At 37.5% G+C, this 25,532-nt stretch overlaps 2 protein-coding genes across 8 annotated transcripts in view; both read left to right on the forward strand.

The window, feature by feature from the left end:
- Nucleotides 1-8,685, forward strand: part of STYK1 (serine/threonine/tyrosine kinase 1) — a 55,386-nt gene extending 46,701 nt beyond the window's left edge. For 5 of the 6 annotated variants that reach the window (XM_009180204.4, XM_009180200.4, XM_017945660.3 and 2 more), the window contains 5 exons: nucleotides 219-302; nucleotides 2,760-2,968; nucleotides 4,929-4,969; nucleotides 5,633-5,729; nucleotides 7,250-7,480. In XM_009180204.4, the coding sequence (XP_009178468.2) occupies nucleotides 219-302; nucleotides 2,760-2,968; nucleotides 4,929-4,969; nucleotides 5,633-5,729; nucleotides 7,250-7,454 (636 nt within the window). In that variant the 3' untranslated portion in view covers nucleotides 7,455-7,480. Of the gene's footprint in view, nucleotides 1-218; nucleotides 303-2,759; nucleotides 2,969-4,928; nucleotides 4,970-5,632; nucleotides 5,730-7,249 lie in introns of all 6 variants that reach the window. The other variant, XM_003905988.5, reaches the window with a different exon arrangement.
- Nucleotides 8,686-14,358: 5,673 nt separating this feature from the next.
- MAGOHB (mago homolog B, exon junction complex subunit) lies at nucleotides 14,359-21,972 on the forward strand. 2 transcript variants are annotated; one of them, XM_003905986.5, is made up of 5 exons: nucleotides 14,359-14,538; nucleotides 17,341-17,399; nucleotides 18,074-18,184; nucleotides 20,066-20,148; nucleotides 21,610-21,972. In XM_003905986.5, exons 1-5 carry the CDS (start codon nucleotides 14,445-14,447, stop codon nucleotides 21,707-21,709), a joined length of 447 nt encoding a protein of 148 aa, XP_003906035.1. In that variant the 5' UTR covers nucleotides 14,359-14,444; the 3' UTR covers nucleotides 21,710-21,972. The 2 variants fall into 2 exon arrangements, with proteins under 2 accessions (XP_003906035.1, XP_009178463.1); XM_009180199.4 differs by lacking the exon at nucleotides 14,359-14,538 and adding an exon at nucleotides 14,632-15,186.
- Nucleotides 21,973-25,532: the final 3,560 nt, after the last annotated feature.

Consider the following 25,532-nt stretch of genomic DNA (forward strand, 5'->3'; position numbering starts at 1 on the left):
TTCATCTATGTCTGTCATTGTTTTTCCAGTCCAGTTGATCATTTTATTTCTCTGCCTGTCTGAAAATCTCCCACATCAGCCTCACTTTGAACATTAGTCCTTATATTTTTCTTAGCTTTGGTAACTGCATTTCAGAGTATCTCTGCCCAACTTTATTTCTTTTCCAAATCTGTTAGTGCCATTTTGATATAATGGCTTTTTTCCCCCTGTCTCTTTAGGATGTGATGACCATGGATGGTCTTCTCTATGATCTCACAGAAAAACAAGTATATCACATTGGAAAGCAGGTCCTTTTGGCGCTGGTAAGACGATGCAAAATGACAACTGATGGTGTGACATTTCCTTGTTAACCTTGTTTTTTATGCCATATTTCTCATATTAATATTCTCAAGTGGTGTATATGTTTTAAAGAAAATTAGATAGAAGTTAGGGGGCAGAAACTCAAGCATGGATAAATTGTTTTTAGTCCCTTCTTTAGGGATTTATCTAGATAATTTACTACACTATTGGTAATTTCAGGAAGAAAGTAGTCAACTTAGGGTTTATACAAGGAACAGGAAGGATTTTAAAGATTTTTCAGTCCTAAAATTCAACAGCCAGGGCCAAGAGGTATACGCCCATTTACTTGATACTTTTACATCCCCGTATGTACTAATAATAGAATTAAAAGAGATGGATAGGGAAGCAAGTAGGGAAAAGATGCAGAAAGAGAAACTGAATGGGTGAAAGGCGACAGAACCAGAAGGAAGTATGCAATTTTATACCTGAAAAACAAGAAAAACTAGTTCAGAACATGTTTGGTTAGAGACTTGCTTTGATACTGAATGTGACAGGGAGTACATATAATTACAAAATGATTAAGGAACAAGTGGAAAAGGATGAATGAAAAGAGCAACAGTTGGATAATTCCTTTATTTTAAAACAACTTAGAGAAGACAAAGAACTCAGGGTTTAAGATAAAAAATTTACCTTTACCAGAATTACCCAGGAACTTTCTATGTCTATTTCTATGAAATTATTTAAATAGTTGTGTTTAAAATTAACATTTGCTATGGAAAATCAGGGCTCTGTGAAGCTGCTGTTTTAAGTATTTGATATATCTTGCCACCTTGAGGTGTGGAATATAGGGATCTAAGTGGAATCAGGAAAAAGTTAGAAAAAAAGGATTAAGGTGGGTAAAGAGTAATAGTTATGGGTGAAGCTCCTATAGGACAAGGGAGAGTACACATCATATACGTGAATATTGTCTATGGTGCTTGGAAGGCCTCGTTGGTATGTTCCCTTGATAAAGAGTGTCAGGATAGAGCCTACCCTGTATTCAGAACCACAATTGCAGAGGTGCCAAACAGGGATGAATTGGTCAAACTGGTGCATTCATCAGGACCCTGTGCTACCTGTTACAAGGCAATATCATACTATTTTTTTCTTACTTTTAACAACCTCAAAGTCAGTTACATTCTTTAATTCTTATCACGGCAGTGTAATTTCTTATTTTAAAGCTTCACCAGACACAGAAAACTGCTAGTTTTCTTTATCATCAGTGATTGGAAATTATCACCTTTACGTTTTAATTTTCTATACCATCCTTGTTTAGTAATTACAGCCCTCAATCTCCAGGTCTTCAGTCATGTGTAGTTTTGCAGCTTCTCCTTATGTCTTGAATAGTTTGATGCCATCAGAAATGACTCCAAAAATCAATTATCATAGGGTGCCATAGCTCTCCGATGCTCTGTTGGCTGTACTAGAATTTGATACTTCTTAAAAATGTAGGTTACCAGGTCTTTCTTCTTACATTTTGGTTTAGTAAATCTGGGGTGAAAATCTTATGTTTAAAAAGCTCTCAGGCAATTCCAATATGCAGACTGACTTGAGAATTTTTAGTAGAGTTTATATAGTATATCCTATGAATTATAATACCTGGTTCTGGTCAGTACCACTTAATAACTCTGTGGCCATTTGTAAAATTTCAATTTATCTAAAAGAGAATTTCTGAATTCAACTCATGCAGTTATTTTAGGGTAAAAAGTGAGATATGTGTGTAAATTTTTCATTATGATACTCAATTTCGGTATGTATTACATTGTTTTGGGGACTACTGCTAGAAACTTGGAATCAGGCCGGGTGCAGTGGCTCACACCCGTAATCTCAGCACTTTGGGAGGCCAAGGTGGGCGGATCACGAGGGCAAGAGATTAAGGCCATCCTGGCTAACACAGTGAAACCCTGTCTCTACTGAAAATGCAAAAAAATAGCTGGGCTTGTAGCAGGCGCCTGAAATCCCAGCTACTCAGGAGGCTGAGGCAGGAGAATGGCGTGAACCCAGGAGGCAAAGCTTGCCATGAGCTGAGATCCTGCCACTGCACTCCAGCCTGGGCAACAGAACTAGACTCTGTCTCAAAAAAAAAAAAAAGAAAAAAGGAAGAAACTTGGAATCTACTCCCTTCTCCAGTGTCTAGCTGGGTCCTTTCTCACGGGAAAGGAAAATCAAGCAGGGGTCAGTGTTTGACACAGAGGTGATTATATTTTCAAAATCCAGTATTAATGTCATTTGAATTATTTGCTCAATTTGGTATTCCTAAACACAATGCAGAAACGTGCGATTCATTAGCATGCTTTGGAAGTGACGTATCATTATTAATGAGACTTGTTCAGAGTAGAAAATGTCCTTGTGTTTTTGAAGATTCCTAGGACTGTCTCTCCTTGTCTGTGACCCAAGCTGTGATCTCAGACAGCTGATCATATTTGATTTTATCTTGACAGGAATTCCTGCAGGATAAGCATTTGTTCCATGGGGATGTGGCAGCCAGGAATATCCTGATCCAAAGTGATCTCACTGCTAAGCTCTGTGGATTGGGCCTGGCTTATGAAGTTTACACCCGAGGGGCCATCTCCTCTACTCAAACCATACCTCTCAAGTGGCTTGCCCCAGAACGGCTTCTCCTGAGACCTGCTGGCATCAGAGCAGATGTGTACGGTTTATTCCTGGACTCTGAGTTTACTTTCTTCATGACTTGGGTGTTCTCCCTCAATATGATTTGATCTGTTGCCAATTATTTCTACAAATATAATCTCTACTTAGAAATCAGGCATACTCTCAAGCAGAAGTGTTCTGTGACAGAGTTCATGTTTGTCATCTGTCTGCAGTCCTTTTTGGTGCTTTTTCAACCTTTTCTTTTCCTTTCTTTTCTTTTCTTTCTTTTCTAAAGCAGGATCTCACTGTGTTGCCCAGGCTGAAGTGCAGTGGCATGATCACAGCTCACTGCAGCCTCCACCTCCCAGGCTCAAGCGATCCTCCCACCTCAGCCTCCCTAGAAGCTAGGGCTATAGGCATGCACCACCCCGCTTGACTTTTTTTTTTTCTTTCTTTCTTTCTTTTTTTTTTGGAAACAAGGTTCACCATGTTGCCCAGGCTGGTCTAGAACTTCTGGGCTCAAGTGATCCTCTCACCTCAGCCTCCCAAAGTGCTGGGATTATAGGCATGAGCAACCATGCCCAGCCTCAAGTACTTCTTCTGTATTAGATTAGCAGCCTTAATTAGAAAAAAAAAAGTGAAAAGATTATTCACATCAATATCCTAGGACTTAATCTAGTAAAGTCTCTTTTATCTGAAGGAGGTAGGTCCACATAACCAAAATGCCAGTTAAACCATACATTGTTAAAATAGAAAGAAACATACATACCTTCAATAACTTATTTTAACATAAAACTTATAAATGCACATTATCTGTTTTTTTCAAGGAGGGGCAAGTCTTCTTTTTATGAGGATGAAGTTGTATGTTGTTCTTTTAGTGTAAATCGTATCTTTTAGTGTAAATAAGAATGATTTATTTTTGAGTTCCAGTTCAGAATGATTTTAGGTAGCATGAGAAACTTGAAAATAATTATGAAATTGTTTGCAGACTTTTGATGTTACTTTTCCCAGTTTTCTACAGTTGTCTCCCTCACACAATTTGACAACACTTTCTTTTTCAGCAGTTTATTTTTATAAATAATTTTCAAAACATTCAACTTAGTTTGAGGGAAGATAACACTTTTTTGCATGCAATCAGTATATAAAATATCTAATTGATTATATAACTACATATAATTGCAATTACATGTAAAATTGACATTAACAGGATCATAAAGAATCACAATTGACTTTTGGTAGCCATATAACTCAATTGCTTGGAGAAGTGAATAGATGTAATGTAGAATATCCTGCTAGCCATGAATGCCATGAGCAGCAGAGGAAATTTAGAATATCCGTTAATAGGATGAGTCAGTTATGAGATTTCCATTGCTGCTTCACTGACATGTGCTTTTCAGTAGACATCTGGGGGTAATAAACTTAACTGTAAAATATTAATCGTTTAATAATGATATTATAGAATAGTGAACTATACACCTCTCAAGTCATATTGCTTAGGCAAATAACAATTTCAACTATATATAAAGCTTGCTCTGTTAATATTTTTCCTAGGTTTGGGGAATTAAATCTACTGAGAAAATAGTGACTAAATGATAAAACTTGTTGGATTTGCTCTAAGAATAAAGATTAGATTTGCTCTAAGAATAAAGGCTAGAATTTCAGCAGAGAGGGATGGAAAGGAAGAAAGAGACACAGAGGGAATATTTTTAGGTAAATGTGCTTTTGTAATTGAGGTAAATGTGTTTGTGTGGTTATATGCAAATAATAATCATCTATTAATTTAAAATACAGGAGAGTAAATAGAGATATAGCTTCAATCCTAAAAGAGATTCGAATCTACGGAAATTGAGCAGAAATGCTTTCTAATGGCAGTTATTTTGCTTTTCAGACACTCATCTTTGATTCTCCTTCATCTGCCTTTTTTATGGGGCTCTTACTGAAGGTCTCTGACACTTAAATGAGCTCTCTTTAGAAAAACAGAAATAGCAATTAAGTAGATGGCTTTGTTTCTTTTACAGCTGGTCTTTTGGGATCCTGCTGTATGAGATGGTGACTCTAGGTAAGGATGAGCCCCAAAATAGTGTGTACCTGTATGCAAATATGCAAGCATGTTTATTTAAGGGGTGGATGATGTATGCTTTCAGAAAGGGTTCAGTACAGTGCTGAAGCTTGAAATGGACGACATGTTATCTAAGCCTGATTCCCGTGATGGTCATATAAACTGATTATTTTCTCCTTGCCCCACTCCCTTCTTCCCTGTCCTTTTTTACCTTTCTTTTGCTTTCTTCATCTTTATTTTCCCCAAAATATTACCAAATCCACGGGATGTTTTCAGATCCCAAGGATAATTCCCAGAGTGGTCTTGGATAAACATAAAAATGTTTACTTCAGGCTTACTAATTCATTTGATTGAGAAACTGCACACCTTCCCATGTGCAGAGAGTGGAGGGCAGGTCTTATGTCTTACTTTGTCTTATTTGACTACTTTCTTAGAGATTCAGGTTTCTCCTAACTTATCAGGTTTTTTTCTCCAAAACACCTTTCCCCCCAATTCACTACGTTATATCCATATTTGATCACCAGGGAGCAACTGAATCGTATGTAGTATTTTTCCTACGGCTATATCTTTTGCAAGCAACCAATCCAAATGGATGAAGAATAGTGTTAGTTACAGTTTGTATCTTAGAGGACCCTAAAGTTCTCATTATTTTCATAATGACAGGGGCACCACCGTATCCTGAAGTCCCTCCTGCCAGCATCCTACAGCATCTCCAAAAAAGGAAAATCATGAAGAGACCCAGTAGCTGCACACGTACCATGTAAGTGGGTTTTAAAGATCTGCTCTTCTTTCATGCCAAATGTTGTTTTGCTCTCTATCAATCATGCCCTTTTCAAAGTGCTCAGATGATCCTTGCCTTTCCGTATGTACCAATGTACAGCTTTTAACCAAACCCACGAAGCGAAATACACCTATCTCATATATTATATGTGCATATATGTTATATATACATATACATCCACAGTCACGCATACTCACCCACATACACACACATACCCCCACCACACACTGAGAACTACATTAGAAATCTAATTTTATTATAGTTTAGTTCCACGGGAAGCTTCTAAAATAGGTAGCAAGTAAACTAAACCCAATGCAAGTACAGTTGTGTTTAGTCTACATGTCAGTCTTCTGCCAGCCACAGTTCAGACAGCTGTCATAAAACCCATTGCACTAGAGTTACCCATTCAGAGTATACCAGTTCTTATTTAGTATTTAACTTTTAAATGACTGTCTCCCTGTTTTCCCAGCTCTCAGTGTGGCAGAAGCCAACCAGAGGAAGGGGGGATAAGCAGAAATTAGAAAGGCAGGAGGAGGATCCAGTGTTATCAGCAGATAGGGACAGTTAGTGAACCAACGTAGAGGCAGGAAATGGAAATGTAAAATTACACAGACTGTTATTACCAATGAAGTTCAAAAAGGAACTGCTACAGAACGTAAGAAAAGGTTAAATTGTGTATAAGAAGGCAGCAGAGAATATATTCATGTTTTTATTAGAATTGTTGCTATTTTATAAGTTTTTCATCATTGAATGGGTAAATCTACAGCACTTGGTTTTCATTATGATAAACAATTACTGCATCAAGCAGATTAAATTTAAATATCTTAACTATATATGAGTATACACACACACACAGGCACACAGTATAGTGATGAAGCTAGGGACAATAGAAAGAAATTGATGACAAACATTTCTATGTGTAAAAGGCTGGTCTTGATACGGGAGAGACGCCTAACCGACAAAATACCTGACCTGGTACCACAACCTCTGGTACTTGTAACACAGCCTTGTCATCTGCAGTTCTAGCAGCAGCTTCGAGGCACAAGCATTAAAGAATGTAACATTTTGATGAGGAGATATATGAAACATGAAAATCAACCTAAAGCATGCAGCAGTATATAATGATTAAAAACTCTATCTCATATCAGAGTAAAAACGATATGTGTTCAGTTCTACCCAGCCCTGTTACTTTACTGCACGTTGCTTACAATGTACAGCAAACAACGTCTAGTGATAAAACTGTCCTGTCATACCCTAGTTTGGAAAATGTTAAGTCATTCCTATCATACAAGAGCACGTGTTGAGAAAGTGCTATTAAGAGACTTGATATAAAAAGGTTGAGAAGGAATATCAATCTCTGGGAAGAATATGAGTAGCAGGGCAAACAGAAGACAATTAAAGAACTGCAGAGTTGTTTGTTAAGGTTTGTGAGGAGAGGAGACATGCTCCCCATGCATTTGCCTTGTCAAGGAAGTCAGCTTCTCTTGTTTCCCTCTCAGGTACGGGATTATGAAGTCCTGCTGGTGCTGGCGTGAGGCTGGCCGCCCCTCACCTAGAGAGCTGCGCTTGCGCCTAGAAGTTGCCATTAAAACTGCAGATGACAAGGCTGTGTTACAAGTACCAGAGTTGGTGGTACCTGAACTGTATGCAGCTGTGGCCGGCATCAGAGTGGAGAGCCTCTTCTACAACTATAGCATGCTTTGAAGAGTCCCGGGCAACAAACATTCATGCATGATTATATGTTCTTGGAATCAATTCCTCTAAGAACAGAGAATGGTCTTTCCAGGGGACACAAAAGAAGAAATGGGACATGGATTCTTGATCTTCCTTTGCACATTTCTTGGGAAATCTAAATGATGCTGGATGAGACTCTGCACACCCTGAGCTAAGACATACTGTCAGTCTCACTTCTGCTGTTCCAGTCCTAGAAATCCTGGGTAGAAGTAGTAGACGTGTGCAAAGGAGGTTTTAGAACTCTGCAGTATTTGTTGGGGCATGACACAAATAAGCTCATCCCTCCCATCCTAGGCTAGTTTCCTCTGGAACCACATTTTTCTCTAGATGATTACAAGGTCCAGAAAATCTGGAATGAAATGAAGGAGTAGAAATCCAATAAAAGAGTTGAAGGGAAAGAAAATTTAAGGTTCTTCTTGCTCAGGATTACAGATGTGGACCAACACCTCCTTCAAGAAAAGGTGGTAGGACACAAAGTTCTTCAGTCCTGAGCCCTCCATGTAGGGTTGGAAGAGAACTATAATGGAAAAACCTCTGAGTTTCACCTTAGGTATAGATAAAAGAAAGATGGTCCCCTTTTATCTGATTCTGAAACAGGTAAACTCTGTTACTACGTTTAATTAGAAGATGGAGGAGTCATTTCATGATTGAGAACATTCAACATGTATTGTTCATTAAGCTTGCTTCCTAGTTCCAATTAGACTAAGGAGACTAAGCCGAGAGAGTCAATGTTAGAACAGTGATAAGAATGCGGTGTGTGTGTATGTGTGTGTGTGCACAATAAATAGGAAATGTAGAAACTAAGCAAGAAGCCTTTGCAGCTCAGTCTTTAACAAGGGCTAGAAAAGAATGTAATCTGATATGGAAGGATAGCAGCTTCTAATTTTCAATCATCCATTGATATACTGTGAAACTTATTTTATTAAATTAATATTTATTAAATGGAAATATGTTTTTCTGGTTTATAACTGCTAAAAATATCATACGGAGGATAATGTAAATAAATGAAAGTTAATGTTAATAGAAAAATTCAAGAGAGAACGTACAATGTCAGAAAAGGGACTCTTTATGTGTAAATGTGGATAATACCTGTCTCACAAGGTTGTGATGAGGACTGGTATGTACTGAGTATGTATTTGTACACTATCTGGCACATATGTGCTCAATAAATGTGTTTCTCCTTTTCTTTTGCCTTTCCTAACCCAGAACCTTTCATATATTTTTCATTTAAAATCTACTATGGCCAAGAAGAGAAACTCAGTCGGTAGCACTGCGAGGCAGGACGTGCCTAAAGATGATACGGCACAAATAGTGATATTATACATGTGCAATGATGAAGTCATCATTTTTGCATGCTTTTGGATGATGATAGTGGACTCATACTATTTCAAAATATTGAAAACATCATCATGAGGGCAATTCTGTTGAACATGATGGTCTGCAATTTTAAAAACATCATCATGAGGGCAATTCTGTTGAACATGATGGTCTACAATTTTAAAAACATCACCATGAGGGCAATTCTGTTGAACATGATGGTCTGCAATTTTAAAAACACTCGGGTACCCTGGAAGGGACATCTAAGACTGCTGTAAGAAAGATGACTGGCAGCTAAAAATGTTGTAGAAGAGGGAATCCTGATGGAATCCTAATGAGTTAGCTAAAGGAATAATGATTCTTGCTGCTGTGAGAATTCCACAATGACTAGTCAGGATTTAAATGGATAGCAAATTGCAGTAGGGAGAAGGGTGGAAGAGTGGCTTCACACAAAATTACAAAGTCCTTTGGAATCCCATTGTTGCCTCTCAGCTGTCCATTTAAGTCAAAATTACAAATATTTACTTATTTATCTGATCACTTAAAAATATTGAGTGTTAAGGCTTGCTGTGCCAGACACTTGGCTAGGTGTAGGATAAAAGAAATAGGAAGCTTTTGATTACAGTCTAGAAGGTGAGACACATTATACATTTATTTATGTGGGTATCTGTTAAGTGCAAAGTGTTAAGTGCTTTCAAGAAATAGCATAGGGTAGTAGAAGGGAGTTTAAAAGGAACACTTCCCTGAGCAGAAATGGGCTATAAACTGAGACCTTAGGGATGGGTAAGTAACCCAGGCCGAATGAGAAGAGTGTCCGAGGAGGAGGACATGTGTGTGAAAATTCTGAGGCAAGGAACTGCAAGAAAGCATATGGGTTGCAGCACAGTGAGCTAAGGGAAAGTGGAACACAGTGAAATGGAAGGTTGCTTTGTTGTACTGTCTTATTTGTTTCAGTAGGAGGGAAGGAAGCAGACAATTGATATTTAAATTGTTTACCCCCAATTTTATTTGTTTTTCTGGCCTGGAAAACTGGATACAGTAATTTTTACTCTAAGAAAACTGGTTCTTTCTCTCATTTGGCCAGACTTCTTCCAGAAGGAGGATGATATTTCTGGCATCTCTGACCTTTCAGCCAACCTGGGTGTTTACAAGCTAATGAATGAAAAAAAGAATCAAAATATTTATCGTTTAATCAGGTTGACTCTAGATAGATTTTTTTGTATTGGTTTGATTGCCTTCTCTTCCAGTCTTGTTTTTCTTATCTATGTTTTATTGTTAAAAAAAGTTCCAACACTTAGGAATAAAGCAAACACCCACCTAGATACAGTCTCTAAGGGACACTTGGCGACGTCATTTAAAATAGAATAGTCTGAACCAGTAGTTCTCAAATTATGCTCATGGAGAACACTATGTTTTTCATGCCAGATTTAGGTATTCTGTTATTAAAATTAAATAATAGTAGTGGGTTTTTTAGCATTTTAAAACAAAAAAGTAAGTTAATGGAGTTTTCTTAATCTTAACTTTGTTGCAATAATTTTTTAAAAATTTTGCTTTGACACGCTCATTGAAATAAACAAGTAGCAAATACAGTGGAAGACTGGAAGATATCCTATTATCCTTAATTTAGCAGACTATGTTTATCCATTTTGGGCAAAAGAGTTAGAGATTATGCTATGTGTTTGAAGCATATAATATTGTTAAATGCCGGAAAAAAATTTTAGATTGAATAATCGAATTAAATATATCATGTCATGATAATCTAGAAGTAGCTCCAAGCGCTCTCCATATATGAACGTATGTGGTAAAGAATGATGTGGAAAGTTAGGTGTTTCTGCATGATAGTGATTCTCTTATTTAAAAAGTTAATACCACTGAGTGGTAAAAAGATAAGGCTAAAGTCCACAGGGAAGTCTGTTATGGAAAAGAGAAGAGCAAGGTGGATGGATGAATTAAAAATAGACTACCTCATTCTGAGTATTTTTAAAAATTTAAACCACATTATGCACTTATTCTTGACTTACTACTCTGATCCATTTATTAATAACTGGATGAAATAGCCCTGACATCTTTTGTTCTATAAATACAAAATCAAATGAATCAAAAATTATTCATAAATTTAAAACATGAGACTATAATGTCTAGTGCTTATCACGATAAAGATGGAACATACTTCTGAAAATTGGAAGTCAGAATGATTTAATCATTAAGCCTTAATTTCAGTTGGAAATAAAACGTTTATTTCTTACCTTCTTCACTTTGTGCTTTGAAATTTACCACTGTATTAGCAAAGGTGAAAACAGTATTTTGGCTTCAATTAAGCAGCTCAAACATTTATTTTCATAAGTAAACTGTGTTGATATCAGTAAGTATGTCCTAATTTGGAGCCTACAACAACTGATTTGAAAAATGTTCACAATTTTTTTTTTTTTTTTTTGCTATTTCTAGCCCAACTAAAAGTATATGAAAAGATTCTAACTGTGCTTACCAATACAGTAGCTTCTAGCCACATATGTTTATATAAATTTTCATCTAAATTAATCAAAATGAAGAATTCAGTTCGAAGTCACACTAGTCACATTTCAAGTGCTCAGCAGCCATACAAAAGAACTTTACCACATCACTGTTGTGTACCATCCGAGAACACCACAAAACGCAAATGCTTTATCACCTTGTAATTCTTGCTTCCATACAAAAGGTTCAAATTTTGGTTTAAAATATGAAGAGTTAAGTAAACATGGTTTCATATTTTATCTTACAAACAGGGTTATAGTCTTGAACCCCTATGTCATTTTTGGAGATCAAGACAGTAACTGGCCCACTTAACAAAGACGTTAATACTTTGTGCATTCCATAACCTCTACTTACATAGTTACACATTCTGGTATCCATAGTTCCATTTAGGTAAACGTGAAGATGAACACTGGCACATGTGCCAAAAACCTGAAGGAGAGACATTAGGGAATCTAATATTGAATGAGGCTTTCCATATAATTCAACAAAATGGATTACAGCTGATATTTCCAGAGATACTATGGAATACAGTGCTCAAATTTCTGTGAATTATTCTCGTGATAAGTGTGGTGACCAACCCATCTCAGTTTTCCTGGGTGTTTCCAGGTATGGAAAGTCCCATGTCCCAGTAAACTCCACAGTCCTGGTCAAACTGGAATGGCTAGTCACCCTAGTGATAAAACATGGTGCTTGCTGTTTCTTACGTACTCTCCAAAACGGTGGCCTATTGTAGGGATTGATTCATTTTTCTATACTAATAGTTATATAAGTACTAACATGGATTCAAGGAAACGTGGCTCAATTTGCCTTTTTAGTCATTCTACTTAAACCTTATGCTCTAGCTATACCGAATTTCGTGGTGTTCCCAAAATATGCATTTCACCCACTGTCTTTGCTCAGGTCATTTTCTGCCTGGAATGCTTTTTCATCCCACTGAACATACACAGAACTTACTTCTCAAGGTCCAATTCAAATACTTCCGTTGATAGTCCTTCTCCAATACTCTTTTTACAAATTTACCTACTCTGCAATAGAACGCTCTTGCTTCCTCTGCTGTACTACCAGCATTATATATTTTATATATAAATGTGTGTGTGTGTGTGTGTGTATATATATATAGACGAAGTTTCGCTTTCCTCACCCAGGCTGGAGTGCAATGGCGCGATCTCCGCCTCCCGGGTTCAAGCGATTCTCCTGCCTCAGCCTCATGAGTAGCTGGGAATACAGGCGCGTGCCACCAGACCTGGCTAATTTTTGTATTTTTAGTAAAGACAGGGTTTTGCTATGTTGGCTAGGCTGGTCTTGAACTCCTGACCTCGGGTGATTTGCCCCCTTTGGCCTCCCAAAGAGCTGGGATTACAGGCATGAGCCACTGTGCCCGGCCACGTATCATCTTCTTCCTCCTCCCCTTCCCCCTCCCTCCTCCTCCTTTTTCTTTTCCTTTCCTTTTTTTTTTTTTTTTTTTTTTTGAGACGAAGTTTCGCTCTTGTTGCCCAGGCTGGAGTGCGGTGGGATCATCTCAGCTCACTGCAACTTCTGCCTCCCGGGTTCAAGCGATTCTCCTGCCTCAGCCTCCCGTGCAACTGGGACTACAGGCACACGCCACCACGCCCAGCTAATTTTTTGGTATTTATAGTAGAGACGGGGTTTCACCATGTTGGCCAGAATGGCACATATATTCTTAATTATAGCAATTGCTCCATTGTGCCGATATTTGCCTTACAAGTTTGCTTTCTTTTCTAGACTACCAGTGCAAATGTCTTTTTATTTCTAGTTTCAAACTGTCACATAGGAAATGTTTGTTAAAACTAACGTTTTATAAAATTTAAAGCTTATTTTACATATCTCATTTGATCTCTCAAGAATTCTGTGAGCTTGGCAATGTAGATTGCTGTATATGCATTAGGCTGATGAATAAACAGGCTTAGAGATAGTCACTTGCCCGAGGTTAGGTAGCTGTAAGTGTTGGGATTGAATCCCAGGTCTTCTCACCACCACTTTCTACAAAAATCACTGAAGGTTGTCAACTGACAGAGAGGATTACTCTGTGTGTTGATAACAAAAGGGTGATCAATAATATTTAAAAAGCAGACTTTGTGTAAAAGTCTTTCCCTTACCTTAAAAACTATGCCACAATGGAGCATTCTTTCATTCCTCCAATTTAATTATATCTGGCGAGAAACAGTAATGGGCTAAACCATTGTTGTATCTTAAGTCAAATTGCCAAAACTCCACAGGCTACTAAAAGTTAACCCTTACTGAATGAATTAAGAACCATAGAAGTTCTGCTGTTAAAAAAAAAGCACGGTGACAGTCAGGGTTTTTCAGGCGTAGGGGGTGTGTATTTTAAGACTTTAAGCCAGTTTTGTCCCACTGAAATCACCGTCAGTGATTTTTAGTAGAAAGTGGTGGTGAGAAGACTCAATCCCAACACTTACAGCTACCTAACCTCGGGCTAGTGACTATCTCTAAGCCTGTTTGTTCTTCAGCCTAAGGCATATACAGCAATCTACATTGCCAAGCTCACAGAATTCTTGAGAGATCAAATGAGATCTCTTAAGTTCTTTGCTGTGATGGATTCCTTTGACTTTGTCTCTATTATTATAGGCTTATAGGTCCGGGGCAACTACCAATCGTTATTCAAAGGGGAAAGCACCCTGTTCGAAATCAAGTTAAGAAAAATGGTTTATATTCCCGGTCTGCCATCTCTATTCTAAGCTTTATCTTTATTTAGCTCCCAGTTAAAGGGGGAATAGAGCCACACCCACCTCACAAACGCCCCGAGGACTGGGAGACCAGAAAAGTAAAAGCCACTTGCAAACCTTTAGCTCTAAGTCGATAAAAAAATACTATCATATGCTCACATTTCTAATATTTGCTAATATAATGTAATCTTTATTTTGAGAATAATGTGCCTCCAATCCTAGTAAAGAGAAAGTCACGGCATGCGACTCTCCCTTCAGCACCAACTGGCCTCTCACGCGAGACTCGGCTTTCACGCTTTAGTCCAGGGCTGCACGGCAGGCGGAAGAGAAGCGCCTGTGGTGACGCACTTATTCCGCGCGATGACGTGACTACAAGGCGCCGGGGGACACGTTGGCTGGGTTTTCGGCGGGCTTCCCGGGGACAAAAATGGCTATGGCTAGCGATTTCTACCTGCGCTACTACGTAGGGCACAAGGGCAAGTTTGGGCACGAGTTTCTGGAGTTCGAATTTCGGCCAGACGGTGAGAAGAGGCCCACGGCACGCGGTGCTGGGAAAGGGGAGCGAGACCGAGAGGCCGTGGAGGAGGCGAGGGGAGGCCGGGTGGTGTGGAGGGTACAGGGGGCGGAGGCCACTGCTTCCCTCGAAGGAAATAGGAGCTTAAGAATAGAGGAGGCCTAAGTTGGTTTTATAAATGAAAAAGAACTAATTGCAATAAATTAAAGCTAATCCTGTCGCAAACTGAAAAGTCGAACTTACAGTAATCAGAATTCTGTAACAGTGCACCAGAAGGGACTCTGTAGATTGTTGACCTGATTAAAAATGCTAGCACTTTTTTGAAAACACCCCCATCAGCGGGTGGTCCAATGGATGAATAAAATCTTGTGGTGACCAGTACCTTTTCGTCATTCAGGCTGTGTGTGTTCTTTGAAGGGGAGGAGCCCGACGTGTTAACAAATGAGAATAATAATATGTTTTAGGTGTCTACGTATAATTGTTCACCACAGGACGCATGAAGAGTACCAAAAAAGAGGGGAGATGTAAAGTTCCACAGGAGGGAGTCAGGAAAATCTTCCTAGAGGAAGACACTCTTGAGATGAGTCTCGAAATGAGAGACTTGGCCTTTGAGAGAAAAAAACAGACTTCCAGAGCAGTGAGAGCAGAGGACGAGGTGAAACTGCTACCCCAGTAGCGTGCAACAATTTGTTTTCTGACAGCGCTATTAGAGAATGTTACATTGGTCCTGCCTACCTGCAACAAGAAAGTTCATTTGGATATATATGTTTTGGGTTTTTTTAAATGCACGTTTTTTGCTGGGCAACAAGCAAATACAAAATTTGAAGGTACACTAATGAGTAAGACAAATTTAACTCAAAGAGATTTGTCTTGGTGGGGACACAGACATTTAACTATAAAGCAGTAGATATATTAAGTCCTATAAGCAGGCTTTGGACAATGTTCTGTGAGAGCAAGAATAAAAAATTAGAGGAGAAACGTATATTAGGAAAGGAGAAGAGTATCAAGCATTTCAGGCAGAACTCACGTGAACTACAGTCCTGCAATTATTACTTTGAAACAGTCTCACTCTGTCACCCAGATCTGAGTGCAGTGGCAGGATCTCAGCTCACTGCAACTTCCGCCTCCCAAGCTCAAGTGATCCCTCACCTCAGCCTCCCGAGGTGCTGGAAATACAGGCCAGTGCCACCTCGCCCATCTCCTTTGTTGTTGTTGTTGTAGAGATGGGTTTCCGCATGTTGCCCAGGCTGTCCTCAAACCCCTAAGGTCAAGAGATTCACCAGCCTCAGCCGCCCGAAGTCCTAGGATTACACGCATGAGCCACCGTGCCAGCCCTGCAATTATTTAGAAACCTTAATCACTGTATTCGACCTTACTCTCCCCATAAATTCAGCTAAATTTACCTGAATTCATCTATTCTTTATGTAGTATTATTTTCAGTTCCTCTGCCTGTGAACACCGTCAAGCTTGTCTCTCACTTTTAGCAGGTCACATAAATTAAGCACCTGAATATTATCAGGGACGTTTTATGCTAGAACAGTGGTTCTAATCAATGTATCTGCCACTGCACTGTTACACATACTTCTTCTATTGGTAATATTTAGTCTCCCGAAGACTTGCCTGCCTTTCTCCCTTCCTTCCTTCCTTCCTTCCTTCCTTCCTTCCTTCCTTCCTTCCTTCCTTCCTTCCTTCCTTCCTTCCTTTCCTTCTCTCTTTCTCTCTTTCTTTTCTTTTTTTCTTTCTTTTCTTTCTTTTTTTTGAGACGGAGTGTTGCTCTGTCACCCAGGCTGCAGTGCAGTGGTGTGATCTCAGCTCACCGCAACCTCTGCCTCCTGGATTGAAGCGATTCTCCTGCCTCAGCCTCCCGAGTAGCTGGGATTGCAGGCATGTGCCACCACGCCCGGCTACTTTTTCGTATTTTTAGAGATGGGTTTCTCCATGTTGGCCAGACTGGTCTCGAACTGCTAACCTCAGGTAGTCCACCTGTCTCGGCCTCCCGAAGTGCTGGGATTACGGGCGTGAGCCACTGTGCCTGGCGCCAAGCCATCAAAGACTGGCATTTCTATCATTTTAGAGTAGCTGCTGCACATTATAGCTGTGTCTGGGCAACTGACTAGCCATAAGGGGAAGCATACGTCAGATAATACACAAATCATGATGGATTAAAATTAAATATAAACTAGCTAACAAACTCATCAACTTCGATCCAGAAGCATCGTTTGTATCCTTCTTAGTCATAATTCTAAAATGTCTACAATATAATTGTATGCATCCATTTGAAGGAAAAAAAGGAACTTTTTTTTGTAGTGGAGAAAGCCTGAGTATTAAAAGAAAGTAGGTCTAGGTCTGAATCTCCCATGTTTAAGTTACTTAACTTTGTTTTCTCTCTTATGAATAGGTGAGAGAATAAAACCTGATTTTTAGGATTGTTTTACAGATTAGATTAAATTCTCTGTGTAACGCACTTAACACCAATACATACATATAACAAACTTGAATGTTAGTGCCTTTTGCAGATTCTCTTTCTAGTTCATGATGTAGCTTAAGAAAATAGGCCGTAAAAATGACGCTATATCTATATGTTGTAGGCATCGGCTATTTAAATATTTGGCTAGCTTCAACTTCAGCAAACTTAACCAGCAAATATTTATTGTCTACATGTCTAACAATGATTTTACACAAGGAGGGAGGAAATATTAATAAAAGTAGTAGTATAAAATGGTCTTTACCTTTAAAATTGTATATGATGTCATTAATTTTTTTTAGCAGTTTTTGCTATTGTAAATTGATTTTTTTCCATTTCCCACAGGAAAGCTTAGATATGCCAACAACAGCAATTACAAAAATGATGTCATGATCAGAAAAGAGGTAAGTTCTATACGAATGTCTTTTTTTTTTTTGCATTTAGCCCATTTTCTTCAAGTCTATGTTGAATTTACAAAAGTACATCTAAGGCTATATTGTAAAGAAGAAGGCAATTTACAGATTGAAAGAGTTGCCATTTAAATTAGATACAATGGTTGCATCCATAGGAATGAGAAGGTTCAGAGAACTAACCTTGTTGTGAACTACACTTGCATTTGTTTATTTATTTTTATTTTTATTTTTTGAGACAGAGTCTCGCTCTGTTGCCCAAGCTGCAGTGCAGTGGCGTGATCTCAGCTCACTGCATCCTCTGCCTCCCAGGCTCAAGCGATTCTCCTGCTTCAGTGTACTTGCATTTATTACTGTTCACCTTATAGATCTTGTGATCTAACCACTTGAGGGTATTTGGATCTTAATGTTACAAAGGCAGAATACAGTGTTTCAAAGACCGGTAATGATGAGAAGAGGGAAAAATAAATGTGAGAGGAAAGGGCAAGAGATGAAGAAAAGTAATATAACAAGGATAAATGATTCTCTCTCATTCTCTACTTTTGGAATCAATTAAATTTTTCTATATTCCTCTATTTGAATATTCAGAGTTTGTAACTCTTATTTCTTTCTGAGTTGAGGGGTGACATAGGTGGACATTATCCAATTTTATTATGATTAATTTTTAGGCTTATGTGCACAAGAGTGTAATGGAAGAACTGAAGAGAATTATTGATGACAGTGAAATTACAAAAGAAGATGATGCTTTGTGGCCTCCCCCTGATAGGGTTGGCCGACAGGTTTGTATTTAGTGATTCTTTAAGTGCATAAATATTAAAAATTGATAATACTATTATGATTCCCCTTATTTATTTTGAATGAGTCTAAGTTGATTCTTTGGCTTTCCATTTAATAGACACCTGGTAAATTCTCTTTAATTTTGTCTTTTAGTTCCGTTTTTCTGTGCTACCTCCTAGTAGTGAAGGAGTCAGTGCATAGCTCTAAATTTAGTCTTTCTCTGTAGTCACCCTAGCCAACATTAGGATGCTTTCACAGTGCAGTGTTATGAATAATTTCTGTTGTGTGTTAATCACTTTTATTAAGAATATGACTATGTAAAATTTACTTTTGCCAAATCATAACTTTTAAAATTCTTATTTGCATCCCTATACCCCAGAGAGAGACTTGATTGGTGGTTTCTTTGTTAAAACTTATGATTGCATTTGCCTCTCATGTTCCTTCAGAATACTTGATGTTTCTCAAAAGGCTTCTGAAGAACTCTGAAGGCCTCATTTCACTCTGTAAAAAGAAAGTTTGGTTTCTGAATTGGGTCTTTTCAGCTCTTGGAGAAATGAGATACAACCCCTGGAAGCAAGAACATTTAATTTCACTTTTGTGTATCCCTGAGGATTGTACTTTATCTCACCTTCTTTGAGTAGAAGAAAATGTGGAGAGATCTAACACATGCTGACACTCTGTAGGAGTAACTTAACTCTTCTGTTTAAAGAAACATTGTTTAGAAGAGCAAAGGTAATAGTTAACAGTATTTATTTTAAGCATGGTATCACTTTTAAAAAGCAAATTTAGGCCTCAGTTTGTTTTATGCAGATATACAGATGTACTAAAAAGCAAACCACAGCAGCTAACCTTTTATATCATTTAGACTCAGGGAGAGCCTAGTATTTTATCTACTTGCTTAAGGATGTGTTCATGGGTTTTGGTTAGTGGGGAGGAGTAGGCATGCTTCAGAAATTGCCTTTTGTATCAGGTCAAAGGTTTTATGGCTGTTAGAGCATCTTAGCTAATTCTCCATTTGGTGTGTGTCATAAACTGCATAATTAGGCCTCTGGTTAAATAGCTAGGATTGTCTTCAATAGTGTCTGTTAACTTGAAAATTCATTACAGATACAGCTTCTTAATTACTGGTTTTAGGCCTGCAGATAAACAATATAGGGAAAAATCTATACAGTAATGACAGCACACTAGGAACATCTACAGTATGGTTTTTTTTTTTAAACTAGTTCTTAATTTTAGTTATTTTGTGGAGTATTAGTTTTGAAGTCTTACAGTCTTGGGATCAAATATAAGTACCATCCTCATTAGTGGTTATAAATATCAACAAGTGTTTTCCTCTGCTTTATGAGTTTTGAATTACACATTTGTAAAATAGGTTAATAAGGGTATTTTCAAGATTAGAGAGAGTATAAAGTCCCTAGCACTAGAGCCTGACATACAGTAGGTGCTAAACTGGTGGTGGTGGTTATTAATATTTTACATTTTATTTGTAGAATCTTCCAGAAAGAAAAAATATGTATTTGACATATTAAAAATGGTCTTATACTCCTATCATTTTTCTAACGTGCTTCAAAGTGACGTCTTCAGTTTTTACTGACATTGTAAGAAATATTTCTTTGTCATTTTGTTTCATAGTGTCTTCTTTATGTCTCTGGAAAGCAGTTCTTTGTTGGTCCTAAACTTGGGGGTAGTACTTGTGAGCAGTTTTTATTTTAAGGATACAGTTTATATCTAATACACCAAGTTTCTTTCCCCCCACCACCCCGCCCCCTGTTGACTGCTAGAAAACTTACAACTAAAATTGGGATCCGTTTGTAGCAAGAATACAGATATCTCTGGGATAGATTTTTATATTAACTACATTTTTCTGCTTTTTTTTTTTTTAGGAGCTTGAAATTGTAATTGGAGATGAGCACATATCATTTACCACATCAAAAATAGGTTCTCTTATTGACGTAAATCAGTCAAAGTAAGTATGTTAAAGCATTTTGGCCAAGTTGTCATTATTAGAGAGGCTCATTTTAGAACTATAGTATAGTCAGTTTGTTAGCCAAGATAATTTCAGTGGCCTCCTATCAGTTTATTATGCAGATGTAATTCTGATTTTTATGTCATTAAAGGTTTACTATCTTGTCTCTCAGTAGAAGTTAGCAGAGTATTTCATCGATTGTCCAAAAAATTTTAATCCAACAGCTGTATATAATAATGCCCAAATTGTATTAGCTATTTTGTATAAAAATGTGGATATAGTATCAGAAAATCCGAAGAAAAGAAGTCCTTATTGGATTATATCAGCCTCATTAGGTCCATGTCATCTCACTTTCCTCCTTGGGCTCAATACTTGGGAAAAAGATGGAAAAAATCCAGTCTAGCCTAAGTATCCTTTACTACCAATGTCTTCCCAAGATCGATCTCTCCTCCGCCCCAGGGTTTTGTAGTATATCCCATTTTCTTGGTCTGATCCAAGCCACTTATTTGTGCCCATTCCCCTCAAAGTGTCCCATAGTGCTCTTCCCTTTTTCTGTCACTCTAAATTGTAATAACCTATTTGTCTGCTTTAAGTAAGCTCCATGAGAACCTTGCTGTATCCACAAAGTTAGCATAGTGCCCTGCACATAATAGATGCTTTCAATAAATATTTATTAGAGGAAAGGAGAAAGGAATGAATGCATAATGACTATTGGACACAAAAGTCTGTGTTCACAGAGACCAACTGGATGCTTTTAAACTATGAAATTTCTTTTCCTACATTTGGTGAGGATGTGGCATTGATACCCTACTGGGATTATAAATTGGTAGTGGTTTTTGGAAAGCAGTTTGGTAATATGCATCAAAAACCGTTGACATTTTTCATTCACCTTTGGCCTAGTAATTTCATTTCTGAGCATCTCTTCTATGGAACTACTCCTAAATATTGGAAAAGCTTTATTATGCATGAAGTTGCTTATTGAAGTATTATTAATAATAGGAAATTAACCCCGTTGTCTAACAGGGAGAGAATTATTAAATTAATTAAAAATTACTAGGGAATTTTTTTTTTAATGCTGTGGGGAAAGCAATGTAAAAAGGGGCACAGGGAATGATTTTAGTTATTATAAAATAGAGAAACATCAAAATGTTCACAGTTATTCTATGAAATGGTGGCATTACGGTATTATTTTTTCTGCTTTATTAGACATTTTTTTGATGCGGTTATGACATTCATAAGGAGATGAATCTTTAAATACTAAAATGAATACTGATGAAGAAACTATTTTTTTCTTATAGAAAAGATATTCATTTTATGCTCTAGTTGTTGGCAAAATCCTTCCCTTCTCCTAAATATTGTTAACTTAATTGTTAAAAGATTTTAATTTTGTTTTGTTTTAGGAATTTAAAGAATTGTTTTATCCTAGGAAGAAAAAGTAACTTTTACCTTTTTAAATTTTAGGGATCCTGAAGGTCTTCGAGTATTTTACTATTTGGTACAAGACTTGAAATGTTTAGTTTTCAGTCTTATTGGATTACACTTCAAGATTAAACCAATTTAAATTGTATGTTTTCAAGCTGTTTGTATATTTAATTAAGGGATGGGAGGGGTTATTTGTCATTTACAATATTGGGGTTTTTATGAATGTGAAGCAAACAAAAAAAAATTTGTATGTAAACTGAAAATAAGAAAATACATTAGCCAGCTTAATGGTTATCTTTACTTGAGTCCACATGGGTTGGACAGTCCCCACACATATTAAATTCTGTAAATAAAAGCCACCTTTTGTTAAAAATTTGCTCTAATAAAACATACCAAATCCTGGTTGCAGAGTAGTTTTTTGTTTTCTCTAGGAGGCTATGTCTCTAATTCACTTTAGAGATAATAAGAAATTGTTCTGGTAGGTATATCCTGTGACAGAAGATACTTTAGGTGGAAATATGTAGCCATATTCCCATCCATGAAAGGCAATTGTAGATCTTCCCTTATTTCCTTCATACATGATTGGTTTTAATTTTGGGGGGCTTACAGAAGGTCTGTTTTTTTGTTTTTTTTTTGTTTTGTTTTGTTTTTTTACAGTTATCACAAACCCCTCAGGAATTATTCACATTTAAATATTTTCAATTATAAGCAGTGATGTCCTAAGGTGTTAAAAAAGTAAAGTCTACCCCATGTTAGGCATATCTTCGATTATGTCCTTGTTCCTTAATTCACAATGTATTTGGTGTGTAGGGGAGGAGAGGAACTAAATGAGTTTTCAGCTTTATAAATTGTTAAACATTTAGACAAACGTACATGTGCGTATGAATGGACAGAAATATTTTAACTCCTATTGACCAGGGGTCTCACTTAAGTTTCCCAGTTCCTTTCAACCTCTTTCTAATAGATTTCCTCTTTCGTTACTTTTAGTAACCATGTCCCTTGTTTCCTTTTATTCTTCCATCTGAACCTCCACTCTTTAAAAGTTATACTGTTTCAGTAGTTATAATCCACTTGCCCTAGGAACAAGTTAGCACTGACTTTTGGGTGGAATAATTAGTTTCTGAAGGCTTGCCAGGACTCCTGAGCAGCTAGGCTCTAGAGTTGGGCTGTCTAATAACTTTTTTGCAATAATGGAAATGTTCTATGTGCAGTCCGGTAGGGTAGCCACTGGCCAAACGAGGCTACTGATTACTTGAGGTGTGCCTCGTATAACTGAACTTACCGTGTTATTTAAACAATTTTTTTTTTCTAACGTGAAAAGGATAAAACAAAACTCTTGACAATTGTAAAGTGAACACCTATATGCCAACCTAGATTCTATACTTAACATCTTTTTTACTGTAATATCTCTTATAATAAATCTTAGTTTTTCACTTAACTGGTGTAATTGGTGCCAGTAAGCTATTTTATTTTATTTTTTTTGTAGTGCTACTTAATTTTGATTAAATTTAGATAGCCACATGTGTCTAGTGGCTACCCTTTGGACAGTATAACTCTAGAGCATGGCTTGGTAACCTGTTTGCCATGGAGCACTCGATGGTCCTTTTCACTCCTCAAAATGCATGCCCATTGTCTTCAGGTTTGCCGTGGGAAGTCAAATGATTTCCACTTCATTATGCAAGTACACCATCATCTTCAGGTCTTTTGTAAGTGAAATATTTCTGTTCCAGTTGTAGACCATGATGATTGTGCAGTATGAAATTGTATTATAATTTTCTTGCATTTAGATGTCAACCTCAAGAAGAAAGAGGAACAATCGCCTTTTGAACTTCCAGTGGGCCCGCAGTGTTTGGTTGTTCCTCAAAATAACCTTCATTCTCTGGCTCCTGTTGAATAAGCTGATCCATTCAAAACTGAGCAAGGTTGAGGAGAAATCGTGCTTATATTAAAAAATCTTTAAGTCTTTGTCCCCATTCTCTAACTTTCTTATGTTTTGGTTATTTAGCTCTATCCCTACTATCTACTAGAATTTCTCATATTTAAACCAAGATGGGAGACTAGGTCATTAGGAAAATATTATTGTCTACAATTTTCTTATACTTTGATCTTTGATCGTAAGCTGCTGATGGACAGTGATCATTATAAACTGAATTTTGTGTAGTACTAGTTTTATATGAAACTAGATTTTTATTGCACTCAGGTTGTGTTCCTTTTACCTCCTTCCTTAATAAAGAGACCACTTGAAATAATGCAAGTACTGTTTCTGCACCTCATCCCACCTCTTCCCCATTCATGAGATGGTGCAGAACCCTAGCACAGTCTTTTCCATATAGTAGGTGTTTTTAGGTTTGTTGAATTGGTTGCTGTCTTGCTCTGTCTTTAGATTATTTGCCTTTAGATTATTTATCTTGGGTATAGATATTGGTATCAGGAATTGGTATCAGGCTGAGTCTATTTGTATGGATATTTTAAATGTAAACATAAATGTAACTGAAATGATTTATATATTCTGTTGTTAGACTACTTTGTTTTGATTCGAAATGTGTGAACCTGTGAGCATGGACTGTGCTGCAAGTTTAACCACTGAATCCTTTAATTAATAACTGGATTCCTAGCATGAATGGATAATGAAGTAGAATAGAAAATTTTAAAAATTTAATAAAGATAACAAAGATAAATGAAGGATTTGAGGGTGAGTTCAGAATCTGCCTTGGCTGACTTCCATATGATGAACAGTAAAGCTGGATAACTACCACTCAAAATCTCTGGTATCTACATTGTCCTAATTTGAACTGTGTGATGTGGTGGAGAGAATACTGATTTAAGAATCAGAAGTCTTAATTACAGATCAGCTTAACTATTTTCCCTTAAATTGCCATTGGGAATCCTTTTTTTGCCCTTATGTCATCATGGTTAACTTAGTTCCTGAGGTGTTTCCTCTTGTTTGGTTTCTCAGAAATAAGAGGAAGGATGGTTATTGTTTGATCGGTTACTAGAGGTCCTGTTGGGACAATGTATTTTAGACTTAGAGCATTTGAATATATTTTACTGTAAAGACAAGAAGGACAAAAAGGGTGATTAGGGAAACAGAAAGTCTCAAGCTAGAGATTTTTTTTTTTTTTTGAGACGGAGTCTCGCTCTGTCGCCCAGGCTGGAGTGCAGTGGCGTGATCTCAGCTCACTGCAAGCTCCACCTCCTGGGTTCATGCCATTCTCCTGCCTCAGCCTCCCGAGTAGCTAGGACTACAGGTGCCCGCCACCACGCTTGGCTAATTTTTTGTATTTTTTTTAGTAGAGATGGGGTTTCACCATGTTAGCCAGGATGGTCTCAATCTCCTGACCTCATGATCCACCTGCTTCGGCCTCTTTTTATCTTTTTCTTTACTGTAAGAGCCAGGAAATTCAGTGTCATGCAGTGGGATAAAAGTTAGGCATTAGAACAAATAAAAAAAGGAGATGAGAACTTGTCTGGGTGAGGTTAGTCCTCCCAATGAAGTGATTCAGACCATCTTCCCTGCATGCTAGGGGTTTTTCCAGACATCCTTCATTTTAGTCTGGGGCAGGAAGAACAGGGTGCTGCTGTGAAATGATAAACCATTGAGGTTTGACAGTGTGACCTGAAGGTTTGAAGGTGTGACTAGAAGCTGTGTGCTAAGCTTCTAGCTAACAGTATGGTCAGAAAGGAGTGAGTAAAATGTGTGGTTTCCCAAATAAAAAAGGCTTTTGCAGGAAAGGAGCCAGAAAATAAGCAAATTAATGCTTCATATATTCATATTTGTGTGTTACGTGCATGTTTTGCACAAAAGTGAATTTGGAAGACAAAGTACCAGAACATTCAAAACTCTCACATTTCTCTTCTTTCTGTTTTATTAACTGGTTGTGATAAGGTTTAATACTTCCAATTTTGTGCCTCTTTAATCAAAAGGCCAAGTATGGAGTTCCAATCCCATTTGAAGTTACTGT

The sequence above is a fragment of the Papio anubis genome, chromosome 9 (genome assembly GCF_008728515.1).
Source record: "Papio anubis isolate 15944 chromosome 9, Panubis1.0, whole genome shotgun sequence".
NCBI lineage: Eukaryota > Metazoa > Chordata > Mammalia > Primates > Cercopithecidae > Papio > Papio anubis.

Excerpts from the sequence above, each read along its gene's own strand:
- MAGOHB (XM_003905986.5), top strand. The coding sequence starts at position 14,445 with ATGGCTATGGCTAGCGATTTCTACCTGCGCTACTACGTAGGGCACAAG. Across the intron at positions 14,539-17,340 it reads GTTCGAATTTCGGCCAGACG|GAAAGCTTAGATATGCCAAC; the intron begins GTGAGAAGAGGC and ends CATTTCCCACAG. Across the intron at positions 18,185-20,065 it reads CTGATAGGGTTGGCCGACAG|GAGCTTGAAATTGTAATTGG; the intron begins GTTTGTATTTAG and ends TTTTTTTTTTAG.